At 47.9% G+C, this 24,479-nt stretch overlaps 1 protein-coding gene across 7 annotated transcripts in view; it reads left to right on the forward strand.

Annotated features, from left to right (window-relative positions):
• The window catches only part of MCC (MCC regulator of WNT signaling pathway), a 464,176-nt gene that overhangs the window by 413,189 nt on the left and 26,508 nt on the right, over positions 1-24,479 (forward strand). For all 7 annotated transcript variants that reach the window (XM_067731409.1, XM_067731408.1, XM_067731411.1 and 4 more), the window contains 4 exons: positions 4,005-4,145; positions 6,746-6,849; positions 9,960-10,143; positions 23,175-23,409. In XM_067731409.1, coding sequence (XP_067587510.1) covers positions 4,005-4,145; positions 6,746-6,849; positions 9,960-10,143; positions 23,175-23,409 — 664 coding nt within the window. The remainder of the gene's footprint in view (positions 1-4,004; positions 4,146-6,745; positions 6,850-9,959; positions 10,144-23,174; positions 23,410-24,479) is intronic.

Raw genomic sequence — 24,479 nt, forward strand, 5'->3', positions numbered from 1 at the left:
GCCTCATGCTTAAAAGGACCCCACGCTTGCTTTACCGCTCTGCTGTCACTGTTTTAAATTCTTAATAATTTATGAAGCAGGGGCCCCGCCTTTTCATTTTGCAGTGGCCCTAGCAAATTAAGGAGCATGTCCCGGGAGCAGTCCATAAGGAATGACAAGTAGGTCAGGATGGCAAGATGGCTCCCAAGCTTGCAGCCTGAGCTGCTGAGAACCACAGAGAGCAGCTCTGGGATGTGGACTCAGCACCCAGGGGTGCCTGGAGCCAGCAGAAGCAGTCTGATGAAGGGGCTCCTGCGATGGAGCAGGCATGCTGGTCTAATCCTCCCTGCTCGAACTGAGGGTTGCCTAATTTTATTTATGCTTTTTGCAAATGTGCACATCCCCCCATCCCTACATCCTATCCTACTTAGTTCTGATTATCTAAGTAGTTCTAACTATCCTGCTTAGAATAATTCCACTGTGTGTACCCAGTTTTATGGGTTCTTCCTAAATCTTATGCCAGAGGTGGTTTGAGTTTGTCCCCCTGCCCCTTGGCAAAGACTGGCTTGTGTGTTGTCCCAGCAATGAAAGAGAGCTGCTAAAAAAGCAAAAGAGAAGGACCAGGGGCAAGCCACGGCAACTACTCAGAAATTGGCTCCGCGGTGGCAGAATGGACTAGCGATGGCATCCAAGTGTGCTGTGGCTGCCCTGACCTAGCAATCTTCAGTGGGAGAGCACAGTCAGAATTGGAAAGGTTTACGAGCTAACCAGTCAGAAATGTGGATGCCATTCCCCTGGTGTATGGCAAACCTGAATAAATTGAATTATCCTTTTAGTCCTCCCTGATTTGAAGCTGTTTAATGTAGCACTTGAGAACCAAGGAAATATGGCTATCTAGGTCATTTTAAATCTTGAAATTAAATGGTTTCCTTATTAAATCCAAAATACTTAAGAGTGACAATCCTGATGATTGCCTTGTAGCAGTGAAGAAGCAGCCCTCTCGGTATCACAGGCAGAGGAGTGCTTAAAAATTGGATCAGATATGCCCTTTGCAGTTTAATGAAGTCAGATGCCTTCAGGGGCCCTCTGTGTAATGAGGATCTCCTCTCTACAGATCCTGGGATTTAACAAGCCTGCTTTGTCGTTGAATTTGAGGGGAGGTTCCTTTCTCTTCAATTATATGCACCTAGGAGAGACCAAAGAAGGGGGAACTATTTAGTGCTTGTAGCTCACGTTATCATGGAGTTTAACAGCTTACAAAAGGCTCCCCCACTGACAGCCTCTTAACCCTCAACTTGGGAGGGCAGAATAGTCCCATTTCGCAAATGAGAAACCAAAGGCTTTGACTTTGAATGACTTGCCTCAAGTCCAGAGCTGTTAAATAGCCCAGCTGATCGACCCCTGCCCCCCTACCTCACCTCCGTTGTTCTCTATATTATCACAGCTGCTGCTAGAACATGGGAATTCTTGTAAATAATCTACCAGTATGTTCTGGTGTCTGTTATTTAACTACTTGTCTCAGAGTTGGAGTCCTATTACCCTCCAAAAATATTACAGCCTTTAACTTGTGTTTGGGGGGGGGGCAGGGGTGGGTGTCACGTCTACTCAAAAGTGTGTTTTCTCATTTAACAAATCCGTGTTAAGCACTTACTATATGCTGGACTATTTGGATGCAAAAGGAAGTAAAACAGACAAGATCCCTGCTTTCATGGAGCTATGTCCTGTTAAGGGAGCTAGACAAAAAGCAGACAAATAAATAAGAGCGTAAGAAAGCTCCCCATAAATAGGACACTGTGACAGAATAACAGGAAGGCTTGATTTTAGTAGGAAGCCAGGGAAGGCATCTCTGAAGGGGGGACTTGTCAACTGAGATTTTCAGGGGAAAAAGGAACAGCCATATGACAAACTAGGAGGAGACTTACGGGCCAGCTTACCAAGTTCAAGGCTGGGAAGTGGTTGGCATGAAGTTAGAAGTGCCCAAATGCCCATGGAACTGAAATAGAATGAGTGAAAGGAGGAGTTCCATGAGATAAGGTGGCAGAATAGGCAGGGCTGGGTGAGATACAGATTTTGAGGCCATGGACAAAGTTTACTCTTTAAGTGTCATTGGAAGTTGTTAAAGGGTTTTACGTAGGAGAAGAACAGATCTGATTTAAATTTTGAAAGTTCACTCAGGTGTGAAGAATGGAAGGAGGTGGGCAGGTGTGGAAGCTGAGCAGTGGACCAGCGTGGCCCAGGTGGTGGTGATGTGAAGGGGTCAGTATATGTTTGGTGGTAAAACCCCACAGATGTAAGAAAAAGGGATGGTCTCAAAGGAGAGTCTCAGGTGTCTTACTGGTGGTGTTGGGTACACGGTGGTGGCATTTACTGAGATGGAGAAGATGGAGGAAGATAAGGTTTGAGGAAAATCGAGAGTCCCCTTTGGGAATGTTAAATTGGAGGTGTCCATGTGAAACCCTGGATATGTGAGACGGGCACTCAGGAGAGAGGTCTGGACTGAAGAAATCTGGGAGCCATGGGAATATAAGTGCCTGTTAAGGTTGTGGCACTGGATGAAATCACCCCAGGGGGAGAGTGTTGATAGAAGAAGGGGCCCAGGATGGAGTCCTGAGGGAACATCGACCCTCACAGATTTTGTAGAGAAGAGGGAGTCGGCAAAGGAGACAGAAGAGATGACCTTTCGGGTAGGAAGAAAACCAGTAGACACCTCTCATGACCCAGGTAAAGGAGAACGTTTCAAGAAGGAAGCCATACCCGATTACAGGGGTACTGCCTGAGAAGGCCCGTAAGATAGAATTGACCACACGGAGGTCTGTGAGCCGAGTAAACAGTTTCATCTAATCAGTAGGGACTGAATGTAACTGGAGCAAGTTGAGAAGTAAACTAGAGAGTGGGGACTGTTTGAAGAAATCTGAATGTGAACAAGGACAGAAAACTCTGTCCTTGTAACACCTTATGTTGAACTGACCTTGTTGTTGCCAGAGCCACACAGCGGTCTTAGCTGTACACTCACGGGACATGTCCTGCATGGGCGAGTGTCTCCATAATCTGCTCTAAGATATGTGCCCCTAAGATTTATCCTCAAGGCAAATGACTTCCAAGCCCCTTAACATTTTGTGTGTGTGAAACCCTGTGTCTCTTTAAGACTTGGTGGTCAGAGTGCTACAGATGGGCATGTCCCATGGGAAATGAATCATTGCATTCAGGTCATCCGTGTCGTGGGACAGAAAATGGAGAGGCTGAAGGCTTACCTTTTTCTGATTTGCTTTCTGACTTTGCCATGAACTTTTGCCCTGAACGTACAGTTCTGATTCCTATAAAACTTAAAGTTCCCACCACTTATCCTACCAGTAGTTAGCAGTTAGGGGTCTGTCCAAGCTGGAAGGAGCTTTGGACACGATCCACAGTTCCCATTCAAAGGCCCCTTAAGTGCAGTTTCTTGTTCATTCACTGATTCATCTTTTGCTCCTGCCCCATAGTGAGTGTTCTGAGTCAAGGATCTGGGGTCAAGCTGCCTGGTTCAAATCCCAAGGATTAATTACCCTTTCCTTGCTGCCTCTGAGAAATGAGGATAATAATACTTAGTTCAGAGGGCTGTTGGGAGAGTTACTGATCAAGGGCTCAACAAAGGGTAGCTATTACTGTGATTTCATTTGTCCCTGTGGACGGTGGTTCATCGAAGCATACCAGTTGTAACTCTCATGAGGGCCTGAGGTCACGTGGTTGGTTCCTTTCCTTGGTGTATCTACAGAGCCTAGTGCAGTACCTAGCAAATGGCTCATCTGTGGCTGGCTAGGAAAGAACCAGGAGTTTATTTTTTATTTCTCATCCACACAGAATTTAGTGATTCTTCAGCTTTGAGCTTCTTCCTTCATTACTTCTCATCAGCTGCATTTACTAAAACATCTGACGAGCTCACATCCAATGTGCATTTTGGCCGGAATCTAGAGTCAATGGCTAAAATCTTGGCAAATTCATTGTAGTCCCGGTGTAAAATTGTGAACGTGATTTTCCTTCCTTTGTAGCCGTATCGAACACCTCAAATCCCAAAATGACCTTCTGACCATAACCCTGGAAGAATGCAAAAGCAATGCTGAGAGAATGAGCATGCTGGTGGGGAAATACGAATCCAATGCCACCGCGCTGAGGCTGGCCCTGCAGTACAGGTAGGAAGTGGGGCGGGGCAGGCGAGTAGCCACTTTAATTTAGAAATACATGCATAGCAAGCTTCTGCGTGAAAGTAGACAACATAACCAGCAAATGCTAGTGTGCTATATATTGAAAATCAATTAGCACCCTGGTGGCAGCAATTAAGAAAATAAGGGTAATGAGTGTGGTATTAGTAAACAGGTATGTTTCTGTTCGCATGGTCAACTTAAATATTATTTCATTCGAGTAGTATCCCTCAGAACATCAAGTTTTGTGTTACATGTTCAAGTCTTGTTCTTTCGAATCTTTTTTTCCCAGCCTTTATTCATATTCATATATATTTTACATTGTTGTAAATCTGGGGCACTCTCTTCCTTCAGGTTGTTACAGTTTTGTAATGTTGCTTAAAAGTCTCCATTTATTTTGACTGGCTGTATCCCCTACATCAAGTTCATATGGTGTTATTACTCATTTCTCTAAAAGACATTTAGACTTTTGCAGACTCTTGATATTGAAAATAATTCGATGGTGAATAATTTAAAACAAAAGCCTTCATTCTTGTGAGTATTTTCCTCAAGATAAAATCCCCGAAGCAGGAATTACAGGTCAAAGGGTATGAATATTTTCATGGCTCCTCAGGCGTGCTGCCAGTTTTTTCCCATAAAAACAAACCAGTTGAAATGAATATGATTCATTCATTGATGAGCAAGTGGTGTATGAATGTACCACTCTTTTTTCAGCTTCATTGGCTTTGGAATTTATCTATTTTTAAATTACTGCTTGGGAAAAGCTACGAAACTATGCTTTATTGTTTTCATAGATTCATTCGTGTCGCTTAGGCATATTTACCGAAGTCCCAGAGTAGCCATTGTATCTTACTCTTGGCATCTTTTACAAAGGTCAGTATTGTTTTCAGAAACATTGCTTCTTCAGAAAACAATATCAAACCTAAATATAGGAGACCAAAGCAAGAAAGCAATCCTACTAGTTGACAGACACAGCAAAGCAAACAGATAATCGTCTATGACAGCTCTCGAAACAGGCCTTTCTGCACCGGCAGTCTGCCTTTCATCCGTACAGAAGAAACAATGTCCCAGCGTCTCTAACTTGAAAGACCAACTAACTGCCCTTGAGAGGAGGAGCTGCCAGTACCCAGAGGCAGTCATTGGACCCTCTTCCTTATCTCTTAGTAAAGGAACTTGAAAGTAAAGACAATAAAAAACAGTCTGTTGGCTAATAAGTGTTGTGTAAAGCAACATTTCCCCTGCTCAGCTTGGAGAAGCTAATCAGTTCTTTGCTTGGGGGGGGGGTGAATTTCACTACTGCAGGCATCTGGCCAGGATGACTGAGGCATTAGGCACACGCTCCATCCAGTACAGACGTGGGTCCCTGTGGGGTCACAGGCAGCAGTGGCTCTCAAGAGGTCGCTCTTTGATCCTCTCTCTACCTGGTGTACCCAAAGAGAGACTAATGTTCTTCCTCTTAGAAATCCATTCTCAAACTCTCGTCAGAGGTTTTGTGAGTGTTTCATGAAACAGTTGTACAAACATCTAATAGAACTTTCTGTGTTGATGGAACTGTTCTCTGTGCTATCCAGTATGGTAACTGCTAGCCGCACATGGCTGTTACACATATGAAATGTGGCTATTGCAACGGAGGAACTGAATTTTTCATTTTATTTACCTTAAATTCTTTTTAATTTAAATATCCACATGTGGCTAGTGGCCATTCTATTGAATAGGTGGGTCTGGGTCAAAATAGTCCCCTTTCTAGGGTGCTATATGAATTACCTATTATTGTATGACTGTTTATTACATCACAGTTTCTAGGGTCGGGAATCTGGGAATGACTTGTCTAGGTAGTTCTGGCTCAGGGTCTGTTACGAGGTTCTGGTCAAGCTCTCAGCCAGAGCTGCATCAGCTGAAACCTTAACTGGGGCTGGCAGATCTGCTTCAAAGAAGCTTTGGGTAGGGTCCTCAGTCCATCCCTGGCTGTTGGCTGGGCGCCTTAGTTCCTAACCACATGGGCCTCTCCATAGGGCTGCTCGAGTGTCTTCAAGGCATGGCAGCTGGCCTCCTCTAAAGAGGATGATCCAAGAGGGAAAGTGAAGGGAGGAGAGAGAGAGACCAGGATGGAAATCACCGTGTTTTTTAATAACCTAACCTCAGACATGACATCCCATGACTTCTGCCTTAGTCACACAGACCAACCCTGCAACAACGTGGAAGGGGGTTATGCAAAGGCTGTGGATAGCAGTGTGTAGAGATCAGGGCGATTGGAGAGCATCTCGGGAGGCTGGCTGTCAGGAACCTATTACCTTTCCCTTCGAGCTGATCATCAAAGGGCCAGCATACTTGCCTCCCTCATCTTTATGGCTTCTCTTGTATTTTTCTAGATCCTAGTTTAAAGTTTAAAAAAACAGGGGCAGGGGAGGGGGCCACGTAACAGAGCAAGACCCTGGCTCTGGCCAGGAGTATCCCTGGGTATTTCCTTGCTGACATGGACGGCGAGGCTGAGAGCCAGGTCCCGAGCTGCTTCCCACCCCGGGCACGGCGCTGCATTGGAGAGGCTCGCCATCCTCTGGCTGAGTTGAGGATGCCGTGTGCTTCTGTTTCAGTGAGCAGTGCATCGAAGCCTATGAACTCCTCCTGGCGCTGGCCGAGAGCGAGCAGAGCCTCATCCTGGGGCAGTTCCGCGCGGCTGGTGTGGGGTCATCTCCCGGTAAGTGTGGCCGGAGTCCCTCCGTCCCCTTCCTTCCTCCTCACCCCCCCGCCTCTCTTGCTCTCCTGCCCCCATCTCGGCTGTTGGCATTGGCACGCCTCCCGACAACATGAAATTCCCTTGTCAAGTGTGTTTTTCATTTTTTCCTCATGACTGAGTGAGTAAATTGTTTATGTTGAATGCAGCAAGAACTGGAGTGGAAACAGCATTACAGACAAGTTAAAACAAACAAACCCTCTCAGGAAACGTACTCTCCCCGGCTGGCAGTAGAACCAGATGGAGTGGGAGGCCCAGGTTCACGATGAAAGGGACCAGCTTTCCCGCAGCCTCTCTCTGATGCTGGTCGTTGAGGGTCCCTTTGCTGCCCACAAGGCCTTTGCCTCTTGGGGCTGCTTTTGTTGGCTGTGCTTTTTCTCCAGGTTTGTTCCTTTGAGTAGGTTGGAAGCGTGGGTTCCCCCTACCTGGTCTCCAGGTGTCGTGGGAATGCAGAGGAACGTTTCATACCTTGCTCTTGTCAGCCTCACCGAATGCGAGCCCTGGGAGCCCCGGGAGCCCCGGCCTGCCCCTGTGGGGGAGCAGAGGTGTTGCCAGCCCACCTCGAAGCCCTGCCTCTCCCTCACCCCAGGGATCACGCGTCCTGTTGGCGTGATTCCTCCCTCCAGATCCACACCGCTTCCCCCTGCTGACCCTCACTGTTGAGTAACTAGAAGGGCTATGAACTGAAAAAGACACGATTGTGGCATCCTAGTTACCATCGTTTGCCAAAACTTCACCAGTGACTATGGCTCTGGGCATTGAGATGACATGAGGACAGTGGCAGTGGAAATAGTGTTCGGGAGGAAAGACAGCTCCAGGGACAGAGGTTGCCATCTCTGATGCTGAGGCCTGCAGACTCCCTCAGCCTACACCTGATAACAGCAACTTCTCCCGAGAAGGCATGGCAGGTGAACAAAAAACTGACCGGACCACTCCAGAGTCAAAGGTGGGTGGCGTGGGCAGGCTGGGGACCAGGCCACCTGTCACGGACTGGCTTTCCCTTGCGGGCTGTGAGCCCACGTTAGAGCTAGTCCTTCCAGGACACACCTTGCAGAGAAGGTCGCCGTCGGGGTACCTCCAGAATGCATCCCTCTCCTCCTTGCCAGCTCCTTGCTCCCTGCCTGGGCTCTAGCTTTTGCACTGAACATTCACCTATTTTTCCTCCTTCAGTTTTGACATGGACAGGAATCTGAAGCAAGTCTGAAGGGAATGAAGTATCCTGGGTATTAATTTCCTGCTTCATATCCAAGTCACCCAGCGAGGAAGCAGGCCTCCATTTGTACGGGTGACCATCCTCCACCCCCCTCTCTGGGATTTCTGGGTTTTTTTTTTTTTTTTTAATAGGATTACCATCCCAGCCCAGAAGTAGAAACTCTGCCAGCATTTCCATTAGGAACCTCATTTTTCAGGGTCTTTTAACCAAACCATAAAACTTTATTCCTCCTCTTAAACAGATTCTAAAATGATCTTGGCCTGCTGTCAGGTTTTTTTTGGGTTTTTTTTAATGTAATTATTAAGGAAAATGATCAATTAAAGGAAAAAAATCAATCATCTTATTTCCAGTTTGTATCAGAGGAATGTCTTAAACTGTTCCATCCTTGAAAGGTACCTTTTATGAGGCTTGTACCTACTCAGCACAGTTATTTGGTAGGAGCTGAAAGGACTTAAATAAATCTGCATTTTAAATATTTAAAATCAATAATAAAATGCCTTGTATTAACATAATCCTGGGTAGCTCATGGGTCTGTTTATAAAATGGGGCAGTCAGTAACACGCCTCTTCAGAATTCAGAGAGCAGTCGGTGCGACATACGTAAAATATCTTATTTGTGGAAGGAGAAAAAAGTATGAAAGTTGTCAGAGAAGTGGCCAGAGGGAGGTCCAGGGAATCTTAGTCTGCGGGACACGGACACCCACGTTTCCTCCCCCTCCTCTGTAAAGCAGAGCGTTGATTGACTTTTTAGCAGCTCCCTATTAAATCTCACTCTTCCATTCTGCTGACAACGGCTGCTGACCTGTCAGCCTGCCCTAACGTGCCATGTAGTTGCACAGGGAAGCAAGTACTAGTTGTAACATTTACCCACAGTGTCAGTTATTGTGGGTTTTTTCTTTGTTTCTTGTTGACTGCACAGGTGTTCATTCTAGATGATTTAGACCAGTGCTTTTCGAACTGGGCCTGGGAAGCTGGAGGAGTTTCTCTAGGCCTCAGTGGTGGGCGTGGAGGGTGGAGAAGCTGAGTGTATGCCCCCCACCCCTGCCCACTTCAACCAGTTCCACATTTGCCAGTTCTGTATCTTAGGCTTTGGCATAAGCTTTCATATATACACACTTGGAAGATCATGGGCCTGGGCGGCAGAGGTGACAAACCAATGACTTATTTGGCCGGCATGGTTTTTGAAAACACAACAAGAAGGTGACTGTCTTGGGCAGGGAATTCCCTGTCTGGCTCTGTGGTGGTGGCCACGACCCTGACGTCTTGCTCCAGCCCAGTTTCCTGGCCTCTGGAGGCAGGGGAGCTCGCCCCTGGCCATGGCCTAGCTCAGAGAGAAAGGTCAGGGATAGCGTCCATAGAGGACAGTCAGAGCCAGTCTCAAGGTCTCGTTTTAACCATTAGTTTTGTGTCTCGTGCCTACACGAAGCTCTCAGCAAAGCTGCAGACTTGTGGAGGGGTCGTAAGGTTTGGCCTCAGTTTCTCCCTGGCCTCATTCACAGAGAAGTACCAACCAGCGCAGGGGAGAAGGGCCACACAGGAGACTTGGGGCTGGACCCGGGGAGCAGCGAGGAGCCTGGGGAATTAGAAAATCATAGGTTAGAGCTGGAAACGGACCACAGAGCTCCTACTGGCCAGCCCCTCATTTGTCGGGGAGGACCGTGGAGGCCAGAGCAGAGAAGATGCCTTCCTCGGTGCAGTTTCTCGGTGAAGAGCCAGGCCCAGGACGCGCGTCTCTTCACTGGCATTCACCGCTGGACTCCTCTCTACTGCGCCACCTCCCCCCCGAGTAACTGGCTACTGATTGTCCAGACTCACTCCTCTGGACCAGCGCTGATTAACCCATTGGCTTCTCTGCCATGCAGGAGACCCGTCAGGGGATGAAAACATCACTCAGATGCTCAAGCGAGCTCACGACTGCCGGAAGACAGCCGAGAACGCCGCCAAGGCCCTGCTCATGAAGCTGGACGGCAGCTGCGGGGGAGCCTTTGCTGTGGCCGGTTGCAGCGTGCAGCCTTGGGAGAGCCTGTCCTCTAACAGCCATACCAGGTAATTCTCGGCCTTTCTGCCGCGAGCTGGATGCGTGCCCACGGGTAGTCCGCTAGGCTTGACGTGCAGTGACCCAGCTCTTAAGGACTGTGAGGCTTGCTGGAAGACAGAATTCTAACCGCCCCCGCCCCCCGACCCCAGCTTGCAGCCTGCTCCCGGGAATCAGAATGGGAGAGCTGGAAAGCGCCTTCTCACTTCACCAGTGTGGGAAATGCCGCCCAGAGAGAAGGGGTGATTTGCTCAAGGGGGTGGAACCCAAACCTACCTTTCTGTCTGGTATACTTCCCCCTTTTGGTTCTACCTTCCATTTCGTTACAGTCCTCGATTTTCAAGAAGTATTTGGGGCGGTGAAGGAGGCCCATGTGCTGCAAATGGTCCTTAAGCACCCAAGACCCAGACCGCATCCTATTTCCAGGCTCCATTCTCTTCCTTCCTCTTGTGCTTCTGTCCTTTGTAAGCCCCCCTCAGGCAACAGACTTCCCTTCTCTCGCCTCTTTGCCTTGTAGAGTGATGCGTAATCATAGCGTGTGCTTGGCAGACACTTAGTCATGAACCTGGGTTCAAGTTCAGTATCTGTGGATCTAGAAAACTGAAGTGGGTACTTGAAAAAGATGGGGAGGGGCTTCCCTGGTGGCTCAGTGGTTGAGAGTCCGCCTGCCGATGCAGGGGACATGGATTCGTGCCCCGGTCTGGGAGGATCCCACATGCCGCGGAGCTGCTGGGCCCGTGAGCCATGGCCACTGAGCCTGCGCGTCTGGAGCCTGTGCTCCGCAACGGGAGAGGCCACAACGGTGAGAGGCCCGCGTACCGCAAAAAAAAAAAAAAAAAAAAGATGGGGAGGAAAGCAGTGAACACCTTGCTAAGCATAATTTGCGGAAGCCATTGGATTCTATTGGATGTGGGTAGAGGGTCAGAATGAAATTTTTTCTAATGACCTTCTCATTTCTTGCCACCAAAACTCCTAAAAACATGAATGCCTTCCCTTTTTCTTTCTTTCTGTAAAATTATAGTTGATTTACAATGTTGTGTTAGTTGCTGGTGTACAGCACAGTGATTCATATAGATATAGAGATACATGGAGATGTGTATTTGGTTATATGGATACATATGGATATATGGATATATATATATGGATATTGTTTTTTCAGATTCTTTTCCATTATGGTTTATTACAAGATACTCAATATAGTTCCCTGTGCTATACAGGAGGACCTTGTCATTTATCTATTTTGTATATAGTAGTTTGTATATGCTAATCCCAAACTCCTAATTTATCCCAGCCCACCCCTTTTCCCCTTTGATAAGCATAAGTTTGTTTTCTATGTCTATGATTCCATTTCTGTTTCATAAATAAATTCATTTGTATCATATTTTAGATTCCACATATTAGTGATATCATATATTTGTCTTTCTCTGTCTGACTTCACTTAGTGTGATAATCTCTAGGTCCATCCCTGTTGCTGCAAATAGAATGCCTTCCCTTTATATCCCAGTTCTGTCTAGAAAGTACTTTGTTAGAGATTGTCATGTGATGACCAAATCACAAAAGACAGGAAGGGTAACTTACCCCATTTGTATAGGTGAGAAAACCTAGGGTAGGCTCAGAGGTGAGAGAGTGACTTGCCTAAATAAGGCTGATAGATAAGAGGAAAATCAGAACCTGAGCCCAGGACTTTGGCACCAAGCATATTATTCTTTTCACTAGGCCAGGTTGGATCTCATGATTTAAAAAAAAAAAAACAGTGTCTGCTTACAGGTCAAGTGACCAAAGCCACATAAGGGTGGATTCAATCTTAAGAGCAAAAGGAGAGATACTGATGTTTTTTTCGGTACCTGAGAGAAACTTAATGGTCCCATCTGTCTTTCCCACTGGTAGGACCCAGCCATCTGCCGAAGTGCAGATTTAACTGTCCTGGACCTGGTGCCTCAGGAAAGGGGACATTCTCAGTAACGTACTTGGCCAGGTGCCCACAAACACAAGGGACTTATTTCCTCTGGACTGCAGCAACAATTGTCTTATTCAGGGTAGCACAGATTATAATTTATTTTTTTCTTAAAACCAGTTTCTTCTGTTTAAACACAGAAAGCAGATGCTCTTCTTAATGACTTTTCCCAATGTGTATAATCTATAATTTCCACCTTCATTTAGCATAAAAATGTAGTTCTCATGTTGTCAATGATACTGTTCTGTTGCATTAGTGAACACGAGACTTGGGTTGACAGGAATTGTGTACCATTTCAGTGGCTTATAAGGGGTGTGTTACAGATCTTTTGCTCATCCCTCCCCACCTGCAAAATAATTTTGTTGTTTTAATCTAAATCAGAGACACATTTAGAGCCAGTCAGGAGCGGGAATGTTTTCTCACCAGCTATTCAGTGGAGACCCTGATTGTGAATATTTCTTAGAAATATTTTAATGTATAGATGAGCCTTGATTTTTGAGACAGGCTTCTTAGAGAAGCTTCATTTTAGGTAATGTACTTCAGTAGGTTGACATAGACTCAGAACATAGTTTCAGTTTGCAAGGATGACCTCACTGAAGAATGGCTCTTGAACTAAATTCAGTCTTCAATGGATCTTTGCATCAAAGTACAGAGACCTTTAGCTCAGATTTTACTCAATTCTCCTTAAAAGTTCCCTTTCATACTCCCACCCAAATCAGAGCAACTCAGAGAGGGGGTTACAGGCATTCACGTGGCAACACACGTTCTTGGGACCTGATACAGCCAGACTGCTTAGGTTCAGCGTGGCTCAGAAAAAAAGTCCCAGACCACCAGATGCTTTCATAATTATAATAATTAATTTTGTTTATAAGTCTTGCCATTCCACTCAGCCATTCCCACATGTCAAGATTATGGAAGAAAGAAAGACAAGAGGCTTTCTGAGTTGGAGGCTTTCTGTGGCTCCATCAGTCGCCTCCCCTCCCCCTGTAGCCAGCTGGCAGAATTCTAACCAGAGAGTCAGCCCGCTGTTCCTCCAGGTCTCAGGAAGGGAATGCTGAGTACCGGGCCTCCAGACGCCTTTCTGGCAGCACAGGGCAGCCCCTGGTAACAGCAAGGTCGTGGTTTCAGAAGGGAGCAGCTGAGGGGCTTACCAGCAAGGAGAATAAAAACGGTAGGCAGCCCATCAGTTGACTCTGCAGTCTGGAGCCCAGGGCTGCTGCTGTTTCAGTTTTGAAACATTTCATTTTTTTTTTTTGCAAAAATACAGCCATGGCCGCATCAGAAAGTGTAATTATCTTAATGGGCAGAGTAACTAGGTAATGTGGGTTGCCTGGATAGCTTTATCAATGTATCACGACAGAGAGGCAAGTGGACTAAATGGGTGAGAAGTGGGAATAGGAATTCTCAGTCAAGCCCACCCTTTTGGTCAAGCATCACAGTTTCAGCTCACCGGGTGGAAGCACAGTCATCGATCTAAATCTACGAAAGGACGAGGGGCCAAGACAGAGTAAGCCACAGCAAGTCTGTCCTCATGGAGGCTGGAGTCCCTTTTGTCCTGCCACCAGGTGTGGATCGGGTTGAGGCTGTGAGACTGGTGACTGCAGCCTTGCGGTGAGCTCTGGGAACACCCAGGGAGCCGGGGTCCCACCTGGCTGACCACTCCCACTGGGGCGTGATCCCCAAATTGGATTGGAGAGTGGTGGGGCTCCCAGCCCTCACTCTCCAAGTCAGTCTTAAGATTAAGATGAAGTTTCACTGAGATGGAAAGAAAGGCTGAGGACCGTGGAAGCACGTCCGTTGAAAGGGTAAATGGGACTGAAACAGCCATCCAGTTAGGACAGGCCTGTGCCCCACCACCAGCAAGCTTCCGGGCATGAGAGTCAGACTAGGTCTGCCTGTCGTAATAGGCGTCTTTACTTCCCTCTGAAAACCAGAGGTGCTTTCCCCATCCAAGTACCAGGAGAGTCCATCCAGAGTCTTTGGGATTAATGCTTAGAAGTGCTGGTAAATTCTGAAGCCCAGCTCAGACACAGTTCTCCACATGACAGCATAGCATGGTGCTCAGGCCTCCTGCGAAAATGTCCTCGTCACTTATCGTTTAGGTTCTATGGGAACTAGATAGAGACCTGAAATGCTTTTGCTTTTCTTTTTTTAAGACCTAACTTGCTGATCTCAAAAGAATTATATGCTCATTGTAAAAATAAACTGAACAGTTAAAATCCAAGCATGACATAAAATTCCCCGTGCTAGGACCCTCCCTGGAAAGGACACTGCACACAGTTTGGAGCGTATCCTCACAGATTTAAGTGTCCGTTTTTTATGACCTAGACCTTTGGTTGCCAATGACAGAAACATACTCAAATAGCTTAAAAGGGGGTCTTGGTGGAAGGATATCAGGTCTGCCACAGAGGAGCCGCGTACCTGGGCAGAGGGCTACAGTGAGCCCGGGCAGAGGAGAACCGGCCACCTGGGCACAGCTGGGCCAGGCCACACCTGGCCAGTCTGGCCTCCGCACACGGCTTTCACCTCTTCCCTGCTACAGGCTGCTCCCCAGATGACAGAAAACCAGCACACCACCTGCTTTAGTATACCAGGCTGACTGGTTTCTCTGGTGTCAAGTAAGAAAATCCTGGGAAGGAACATCTCGCCCAGTTGGGCTCAAGTGCCTACCCAGTCAGTCATCCGTGGCCACGACAGTTCTTGCAGGAGCCACGCGGGCAGAGAGAAGGGGTAGGTCCCAGAAGAAGGCGGAGGGTGTGTCGTCAGCAGACCAACACATGGCATCTTTAAAAATGTGACTCCATCTCATTTTAACCCAATAAGGATCCTACTTAGGTGGACTCTCTCGAAACTTGCTTTTTCCCCTTAGTATCATATGTTTAGCCATCTTTCCACGTGTGTCGTTCTTTTCAGTAGTGCCCAGTCTCCCATTGGATGGCAGTTCGTCGTGTATTTAGACAGCTTCCTCTTGTTGGGATGTTTGTATCCAGTTTTTTACTATTAAAACACCGCTGCAGTCACCATCCTTGTCCTTATACCTGCCCCCCTCATGCAGTTTCTGTGGGACCAATTCCCACAGAAGCAGAAGCAGAATGTGCTGACTCAAAAATGACTGTTGTTTCAAATGTCAGAGAGCCCTTCCATACATGATCCAGCCGGCGTGTGAGGACCTCTTCCTCCACACCCTTGCTGAAACTGGGTAGTATACATTTTTTTAATTTGGCCAATCTCTAGGCAAAAACATACCCTTAATATTTTACTCTGTACCTCTTAATTATTAGTGATGAAAATCATTTACAGTCACCCCTCAGTATCCTTGGGCGATTGGTTCTAGGACTCCTGTGGGGATACCAAAATCTGAGGATGCTCAAGTGTCCCTTATATAAAACATTGTAATATTTGCACTGGAACCTACAAACATCCTCTCATATATTTTAAATCATCTATAGGTTACTTAAAATACCTAATGTAATGTAAATGCTATGTAAATAGTTGCCTGCACATAGCAAATTCAAGTTTTGCTCTTTAGAACTTTCTGGATTTTTTTTTTTTTCCTCCAAAGATTTTCCACCCGCGGTTGGTTGAATCCGCAGATGCAGAATTCTTAGATAGGGAGTGCGGACTGTAAAATGTTTAATGTTTTTAATGTCAGAGAAATCGTTAGCAGCAGTATAGGTGTCAGGTCTAGATGGTGTCTATCTTGGTGTGTTATTGGCAACCAACTCAGGAGCACTTTAATATTTGTTTTAGAGATGCCTGGTTCCCAACCCCATCGTAACGGCACCACATAAAGACCATATAAAGAATCCATCTCCTAAATGTGTCTCTCATTTTGCCTTCCACTGTCAGCTGAGTTTCTGGAACCAGGCAGTTTTTGAGGACTTCAGTTATCTGGCAGAAGATTTCCCCTACCCACGTAGTCGTCCCCTGGGTATCCACCGGGGATTCGTTCCAGGACCCACCACGGACTCCCCCGGCCCCCATCATAAACATAGCACTGTATTTATTTTTAAAAAGCCACGAATAAATGACCTGCACAGTTCAAGCTCATGGTGTTCAAGAGTCAACTGTATTTTTTTAGATAATTTTTCCTCCCAAACCGCTTCTCCTTGAGAATTCTGATAATCCTTTGAGAGCGTTCAGACCTAAGAGGTTTGGATTGTGTTGAGTACTTTTAGTCCTGTGTGACAAAGAATTGTCAGAAAAAAGAGATAGGGGGGCATGGGGGGATACCCAGCACAACACTGCAAAATTCAGGCAGCTGACAAGGCCCAAGCTTCTGCTTAGAGGAGTGGGATCGAATGTCACTGGCCTGACCCCCTCCTTCAAATAAATTCAAAATGCTCGGCCAACAGAAGGCCCCCTAGTGGCCCTTTCCTTCTGAAAGTGAGCTCCTCCTTGGTGTAAATGAGATCCTAACTGGGGCCAGGTAAGACATTGATAAAAACTCCAGGAAAAATCCGCCTCTGGTTTTCAAGGCAAAAGAAATAATATGTTCTTTTCTCTTTCTGCCGAGACAAGATGAGGAAGCTGAAAAAAAAAAAAAAAAAAGGATTTTTCTTCTAAAAGCAGGATGGGGAGTTGTCTTCAGGACAGGGCTGGGACATGGTGGACAGGGACAGAAGAGAGGACATTTGAAATCGACGGCTGCTTAAATAAACTGCTGTATCCGCGTCCCACTGTGAACAGGGCAGGCAGGAGGGTGGGCTGCCCCAGGCTGGCCGGCGTGCGCTCCTGTGCGGTGAGCAGACAGATCAGCTGTCAGCTGGCGACTAATGGACGCAGAGCAGAGCCAGCCGAGGGGAGCTCAAGCAGAGAGCATCATGGTAAGGAAGGAGAAACCCTCGCAACCTGGCCCAGCTCCTCGAAAAACCGGGGGAGAAGGCAAAAACGTGCGGCCCCAGAATCCTGGGACCAGCTGGGGTTTGCTTCCTCTGCAGCCCTCCCCGCAATCCCTCTCACCCTGGAGAGGAGGAGTAACTCGGCCCACTGGGAAAGTGATTTATTCCCCCTTGACAACTGAGCTCACCCGGCATTCCGAGCCGGGAGAGTTAATGGATGACTTAACCCCAGCCCGGCAGTCGGCAGCCGGCGGCAGGCCCTCGGGAGACCGACAGCGCCTTTGTCTGCAGGAGGCCGGAGAAAAGGCCGCGGCTTCCCCTCCTCTTACCATTGTCATAATCATATTCCGCGGTGGTCCATTAAGAGCACAAAGCAGAATTGTAATTAACCTCGCCTGATCTGTTCCCTGCTGGTGTCCTGGAAGGGAGAGAAGGAAGCTGGAGAGGGGCAGCGGGTCTAGGTGCTTACCTTGAAATTAAACTTTCCCCTGGAAAAGCACTTTACAGCTCTGAGCTTCCCACAGGGGTAAAATCAGTGGAGGGAGATCTTTTGTCCTTCTTTCTTTTTCTTCCTTTCTTAAAACTATACCCACAGCAGGGATGGTGAAACAAAAGCCTTCCCCACCTGGCCTGGGATCGGGCGCCAGGCCCTAGAGGGTTCCAGGACCCCCCAAAGCCTGGCAGCCTCTGCCCTGCCCCCCCATGTTGGTGTCTCCCAGGCAGTTCTGGGGGTTTGCAAGTCCGGTCAACACTTGCTGCTCTGCTTCCCCCGCAGATGGGTGGTTTTCTGCAGGACCTGCTAGGCTGACATCCCTGGAGGGAGGCCCTGAACCTGATGTTGGGTATCTCGGGGCCACTGGCACAGCTGTGCTTCCTCCCCGCCCAGAGCAAGTGCTGTGTGTGGGCTGCCGGCTTCAGGACCCATTGTCTCATTTTCATAGCCTGGTGACATGGCAACTGTTAGTATCCCCACTTTGTCACAGCCCAGAAAGGTTGGGTGATTTACTCTGGGCCATAACGCTAGGCATTGACAGAGGAAGAATGTTTACTCAGGTCTGCCTGATGTCAGAGACCTGCTCAGAATCACTGGTACCCACCAGGTCAGCCCAAGAGCACGGTGGCTCTCCCTAGAGAATTTGTGATGGGGTGCCGTTACTTTACAGGCTACTTTGCAAATGCCCAGTTATCCTTGGGGTGGACCAGTTGTTCTCAAACCAGGCTGTGCCTCAGAATCAGTGGGAGTGGCCAGATGGCTGGCCCCACTCCCCCCACCCCCGAGTTCCCGACTCTGTGAGTCTGGGTAGTGGGGCCTGGGAACATGCATTCCTAACAAGTTCCCAGGGGATGCTGCCGTGGTCAGCCCCTCGACTGCTCTTTGACAACCACTGGGGAACACCAGTCCCGCTAAATGGAAAATATGCCAACATATTATCCTTTCAGGGCCTGCAGAATAATTAAAGAACTCTAGCTTCTACTGTCCTTAGAGTTTTGAAATTTTTGTTAAATTTTTTATTGAAGTATAGTTGATTTACAGTGTTGTGTTAATTACTGCTCTACAGCAAAGTGACTCAGTTATACATATATATACATTCTTTTTCATATTCTTTTCCATTATGGTTTATCCCAGGATATTGAATATGGTTTACTGTGCTATACAGTAGCGCCTTGTTGTTTATCCATTCTATATATACCAGTTTGCATCTGCTAATCCCAAACTCCCACTCCATCCCTCTCCCAGTCTCCTCCCCCTTGGCAATCACCAGTCTGTTCTCCATGTCCCTGCTTCTGTTTCTGTTTCATAGATAGGTTCATTCGTGCCATAATTTAGATTCCACATACAAGTGATATCATATGGTATCTGTCTTTCTCTTTCTGGCTTCCTTCACTTAGTATGATAATCTCTAGTTGCATCCATGTTGCTGCAACTGGCATTATTTCATTCTTTTTTATGGCTGAATAATATTCCATTGTATATAGATACCATATCTTTATCCATTCATCTGTTGATGGACATTTAGGTTGTTTCCATGTCTTGGCTATTGTAAACAGTGCTGCTGTGAACATAGGGATGCATGTGTCTTTTTGAATTACAGTTTTTTGGGTTGTTTTTTTTTTTTTTTTTTTTTTTTTTTTTTTTGCGGTACGTGGGCCTCTCACTGTTGTGGCCTCTCCCGTTGCGGAGCACAGGCTCTGGACGCGCAGGCTCAGCGGCCATGGCTCATGGGCCTAGCCGCTCCGCGGCATGTGGGATCTTCCCGGACCGGGGCACGAACCCGTGTCCCCTACATCAGCAGGCGGACTCTCAACCACTGCGCCACCAGGGAAGCCCTGAATTATAGTTTTGTCTGGATATATACCCAGGAGTGGGACTGCTGGATCATATGGTAATTCTATTTTTGATTTTTTGAGAAACCTCCATACTGTTTTCCATAGTGGCTATACCAAATTAGATTCCCACCGACAGCATAGGAGGGTTCCCTTTTCTCCACACCCTCTCCAGCATTTGTTATTTGTAGACTTTTTAATGGTGGCCATTCTTACCGGCATGAGGTGGTACCTCATTGTAGTTTTGATTTGCATGAAATTTCTTTTTTAAGTGACAGGAATCAAACGGTGGCTCAAGTATGTTATATTTCTAAAAAAGCATTTCAAAGAAAATATGACAAAAAGGTCACCCAGATATTGGTTTAGCTCTGCGTTTTCTCTATATTTAAAATTTTCCAAAGTGACTTTTAATGAAAAGAAGAACTACAGTTGTAAAGTGAGCCTCTCTTGCTGGGTCCCAGCTTCACGGGAAAGGATCTCCTACCTGAAGCTCCTCCCCACTCACTGGAAGAGCAGTGTTGCTATTTCCCAGCAGCGCGCTGTCTAAACACGTCATGCCTGGGAGCACATCTCCACACTCAGCCCCGTGCAATGCTCCGTGAACAGGGCCACAGCTTCAGTTCGCTCTGATTTTGTGGCTCATGTGTGGAAACTTAGGCATCTGTCCCTCCACGTTGTGTTGACAGTCCATGAAGGCAAGCTCCGAGTCCTGTTGAATGGTTTTGTGTAAGGCATGCCTGTCACCGAGCTGTTTGCAAAACAGGTCTTTACCGAAGAAGGCTGAGATCCTGAGGGAGGGACCCTGTTTCCTCCCTAGGATGAATCCCTCTTGCTGGGCAGCTGTCATCCTCAGAAGCCCCCGCTGGCTCCTCAGCGCCCTCTGCTGGCGGTACCGGTTGCTCCTTCATGCTTTTCTTGGGCTGCTTTGTTTCTTTATGCAGTTGCACCTGAAGTGTTCCAACTGGAGGGTATTGCTGCTTGTCCCATCTCGTCCTTTTTAAAATACAGCTTGAGAACACATAACATTGATGATGAGTAGTTTTTAACCTACTTCCTGCCTTCTCAGCTTCCACAGTCTCCCCCAAGCTTGTTGCAGTAGCCCCCAAAAGGTCTCCTGCCTCTGCCCTTGCCTCCCTGCATCTCTCCTAGTACAGCAGCCAGAGGGATCCTGTTAAAATGGAAGGCAGATCATGTCACTCCTCTATTACAAACCCTCCAGTGGCTTCTAATTCTAGAGAAAAAGACAGCCCTTATGAGACCCTATGTGACGTGGCACCCTGCCCCCCACATACACACCCTCCTGTCTGACCAGCTCTCCTCCCTCTCCCCTGTCTGACCCCCATTCAGCCACAGTCTTATTCTTGCTGGCCAGCCGGCCTTGCTGCCTCAGGGCCTTTGCATTTGCTGTATCGTCTGCTTGCCTCCCTGTTCCTTCAGATACCCACATAGCTCCCTTTCTCACCTTCTTCACGTCTACTCCTCGAACTCTGTTTGCAAGAATCACCCCACCCCCCTCTTTGTGATCCCCATAACTGCGTCATTTTTCTCCCTGGTACTTCTCCCTGTCTGTTTTACTTGTTTGTCTCCCCTGTTAGAATATGAGTTCCATGAAGACAGATTTTTCTAGGGCCTAGAAAAGTGACCCACAGTAAGTACCCCAATATTTCTTGAATGAATGAATGATGGCTATATTTACTGAGTGCTGGGCACTATTCCAGACACTTTCGGTTTACCTCATTTAATCCTCACCACAACCTTAGGAAGTATGTACTGTATTACTTTCATTTTAAAGATAAGGAACTAGGCACAGAGAGTTTGAGTCCTGCTACCTCTAAATCTACAAAGCGTATAAGATGCTCGGGTCCCAGGTAAAGGCAGCACCGCTGTATTCAGGTTCCCCAGAGAAACGGAATCAACAGGTGTGTGTGTGGATGGATGGAGAGGCTGATTGATTGACTGATTTTAACGAATTAGCTCGTTTGATTATGGGGGCTGGCAAGTCCTAAATCTACAGGGCAGGCAGGCTGGAGACCCCAGGAAGGGGTGATGTTGCAGGCTTGAATTCAAAGGCAGTCTGGAGGCAGAATTTCTTCTTCCTTAGGGGATTTCCATCTCTTCTTTTAAGGCCTCAACTCATTGGATGAGACCCACCTACACTACGGAGGGTAATCTGCTTTACTCAGTCTACTGATTTAAATGTCAATCACATGTGAAAAATACCTTTACAGCAACATCTAAGAGGGGCGTTCGGCCAAGCAGCTAGGCACCATAGCCTAGCCCAGCTGACACGTGTAACTAGCCGTCACAGCCTCTGAAAAGGTGTTGTGTGTTGGTCAGACTCGTCTTGCTCCCTTCATCTCTAAGGAACATCCCACCTGTTCTGATGGGGGTTGGGGGGTGAAGGATGGTAGGGGACCTCCAGTCCTGGCAGGAGTTCTCTGACCTGAAGACCACCCCAGGCCCTAGAAGTTCTCTTCCTTGTGTGCATGGCCTACCATCTCTTCTCACCCTTCTCTTCCCGGAAGCCTCGACTTCTTGTTAACGTGTCACGTACAAGAGTGGAATGGCCCTTGGTCACATCGAGGTTACGGGGAGGAGATGCATCTGCTGTGTAGGGGTCTTGGCCTGTTACCCCTGTTCCAGTGTGAGCTGAGGAGGGCAGGCCTGGCCTCAGGGCAGCCAACAGCGTATGGATACCAGTCCCTGCTCCTGGCACAGCTTCCAACAACAGGAATCTTGGGGAGACAGGGCTGTGGAATGGGGAGACTGCGGCCCAAGTCGAGCTGCACCAGTTTCCGTCCTCATGACCAGGCAAGCTACTTAATGACTCAGAACCTCCGTTTCCAAATCTGTAACGACAGAGATGATAATGCCGACCTGCCCAATTGGGATGAGAGTTAAATGGGTCCCTGCTTGTTTTTCTGCCATCTTTCCAAAGCCAGTTCCATAAGGGCTACGTCACGTGTAGGTGGGTCCAGAGAAACCACCGTAGGTGCATGCTGGCCTCAAGTGCTTGAGAACTGGGTACAGTGGGCTTCATTCTGAGCCAGGGGGGACAGCCTACAACCGTCTGGAGCACCAAGCCTCAGTTTTCCTGTGGTTCTCACCCTTCCATGGTACTCTGGAACCCACAGAAACTTTCATGGACCACCACATTCCCGGGGTCCAGCCCTAGGTGCTCCTCAGAACCGCCAGCCCCTGCTTGGTCACCATTCAGCATGGGTGGCCAGGGGCCCCTTGGACCAGCCTGAGTCCCTGTGGTGGACTTTATACTCAGCCATGACACAGAGGATCCCCCATCACTACCACTCCGTCCAGCTGCCACCACCAGGGGACTGCTGTCAGCAGTCTGAGATGTGTGCGTGCACAGTGCGTATGTGTACACACACACACACACAATCTGTAGGTAATGCCATAGGTATTTTGTTCTTCACCTTGCTTTGTTCCCTTAACATATCCCTTTTTTTAAGTCCTATGCATATATACACCTATTTTTATGACGTATTTTTCATCCTGTTTCCTCACTCAAATTCTCTCCACCATTACCATAATTATTCCTGTAATGTCCACATCATGTCCTTCTCTTTGATATGTACTATAATTCACTAAACCTTGCATTCCGTGAAACGTCTTTGTACATGTGTATCTTGTTGCTTCTGTGGAATCTTTTCCTTAGACTTCATTTCTAGGGTCCACACCTTGTCTTAAAGGGTGTAAACATTTTCTGATATTCTTCATACTCATTTCTCTCCCAAAAGGTGCTATCAATTTACTATGCCATGAAGAATGCTTTCTTCGTTGTTGTTTTTGCATTACCATCTAAATACTGTTGGAGAGGGGAGGGTGTCTCCGGAGAAGAATGAGGGGGAGAAGACCTGCTGGCAGCGACTGGAAGTGCGATGGGTTTTCTTTGTCTTCTCAGCACAACCAGCTCCACAGCCAGTAGCTGCGATACGGAGTTTACTAAGGAAGACGAGCAGAGGCTGAAGGATTACATCCAGCAGCTCAGGAATGACAGGGCCGCGGTCAAGCTGACCATGCTGGAGCTGGAAAGCATCCACATCGATCCTCTCAGCTACGACGTCAAGCCCCGGGGAGACAGCCAGCGGCTAGACCTCGAAAACGCGGTGCTGATGCAGGAGCTGATGGCCATGAAGGTATCCGCGCGGGGGGCTCTTCTCAGACCCGGGTCCCGTTCACTCCGCTGTCACCAGGAGGAAGTACAAAAAGGCCTCTCGGTAGTGGTCAGCCCAGCCGTGGTCAGCCACCTCTCCCCTGGACAGGCAGGGCCTCGTGTGTAGACAGGGATGGTTTCAGTACGTCTGGGAGTCACTTGAGCTGGATGTGTTCCTGGAGAGGTGAGCTGAGCACTGGAGAAACCTCAGGGGGTCCCAGGCCAGAATGGAACACCTCGTCTCCAAGAGAAGCCAGGAGAGACCTCTGCGGTGGTGGGGGTCGGGGGGGAGCAGCCTCTGTCCGCGTGAAAAGAGCCCTGGTCTCCAGAACACTTGCAAGTGCTTCCCGGGTTGATGCTGATGTTAAGGTGAGGCGGGGAGAGCGGGGCGAGGCCAGTTGCGGCATCTGGACAAGAGCCCTGGTTTCCTGACCCCCTTGTCCCTGTGGCGTTGTGTGGAAGATCGGTAACCCTCATCGCCGTCACCCTCCGGGGCGACTTGCTCAGCACATCCCTGCCCTCCGTGGCTGCTCGAGCTGGAGTCTGGGTGAAGCCTGGGAGGACTTTGGGCCGTGGCAGCAGATTCAGGTCAGATATTGGCCTCACCGTCTCAGCTCAGACCCTCACTTGACTCCCGCTAGGGAACCCTCATGCGACGTTGGCTGATTTCCCCCCTCACTGCCCACGAGCCGGGCGTTGTGTCCATAACCGCGGTGCCTTTTCCCCTCTCTGTGGGCCTTTGCACCCTGTGGCATGAACTGTGAAGCTGCCCTTCCATTACTGCTTCCAAACATCATGTTTCCTTTGGCCAAAGACTCTAGATTTCTTTTATGTTCAGGCCAATATGTTGTGCGATAAATTCAGTGTTATTTTGGCCAGGAAAGAGATTTTTGGTGAAATAAAAGCTCTAATATTCCCTTTGCTACTTGCAACTAAAATGTATACGCATCAGAGAAATTTTCCCAAAAAATAGGAATTATAAAAAGCTGGAAGGAAGAGAACCCGTAATATCGTGACCCAGGGGTAGCCATTGGGTTCCCTCCTCACTAGGAG

This window comes from Pseudorca crassidens, chromosome 3, assembly GCF_039906515.1.
Source record: "Pseudorca crassidens isolate mPseCra1 chromosome 3, mPseCra1.hap1, whole genome shotgun sequence".
Taxonomy (NCBI): Eukaryota; Metazoa; Chordata; class Mammalia; order Artiodactyla; family Delphinidae; genus Pseudorca; species Pseudorca crassidens.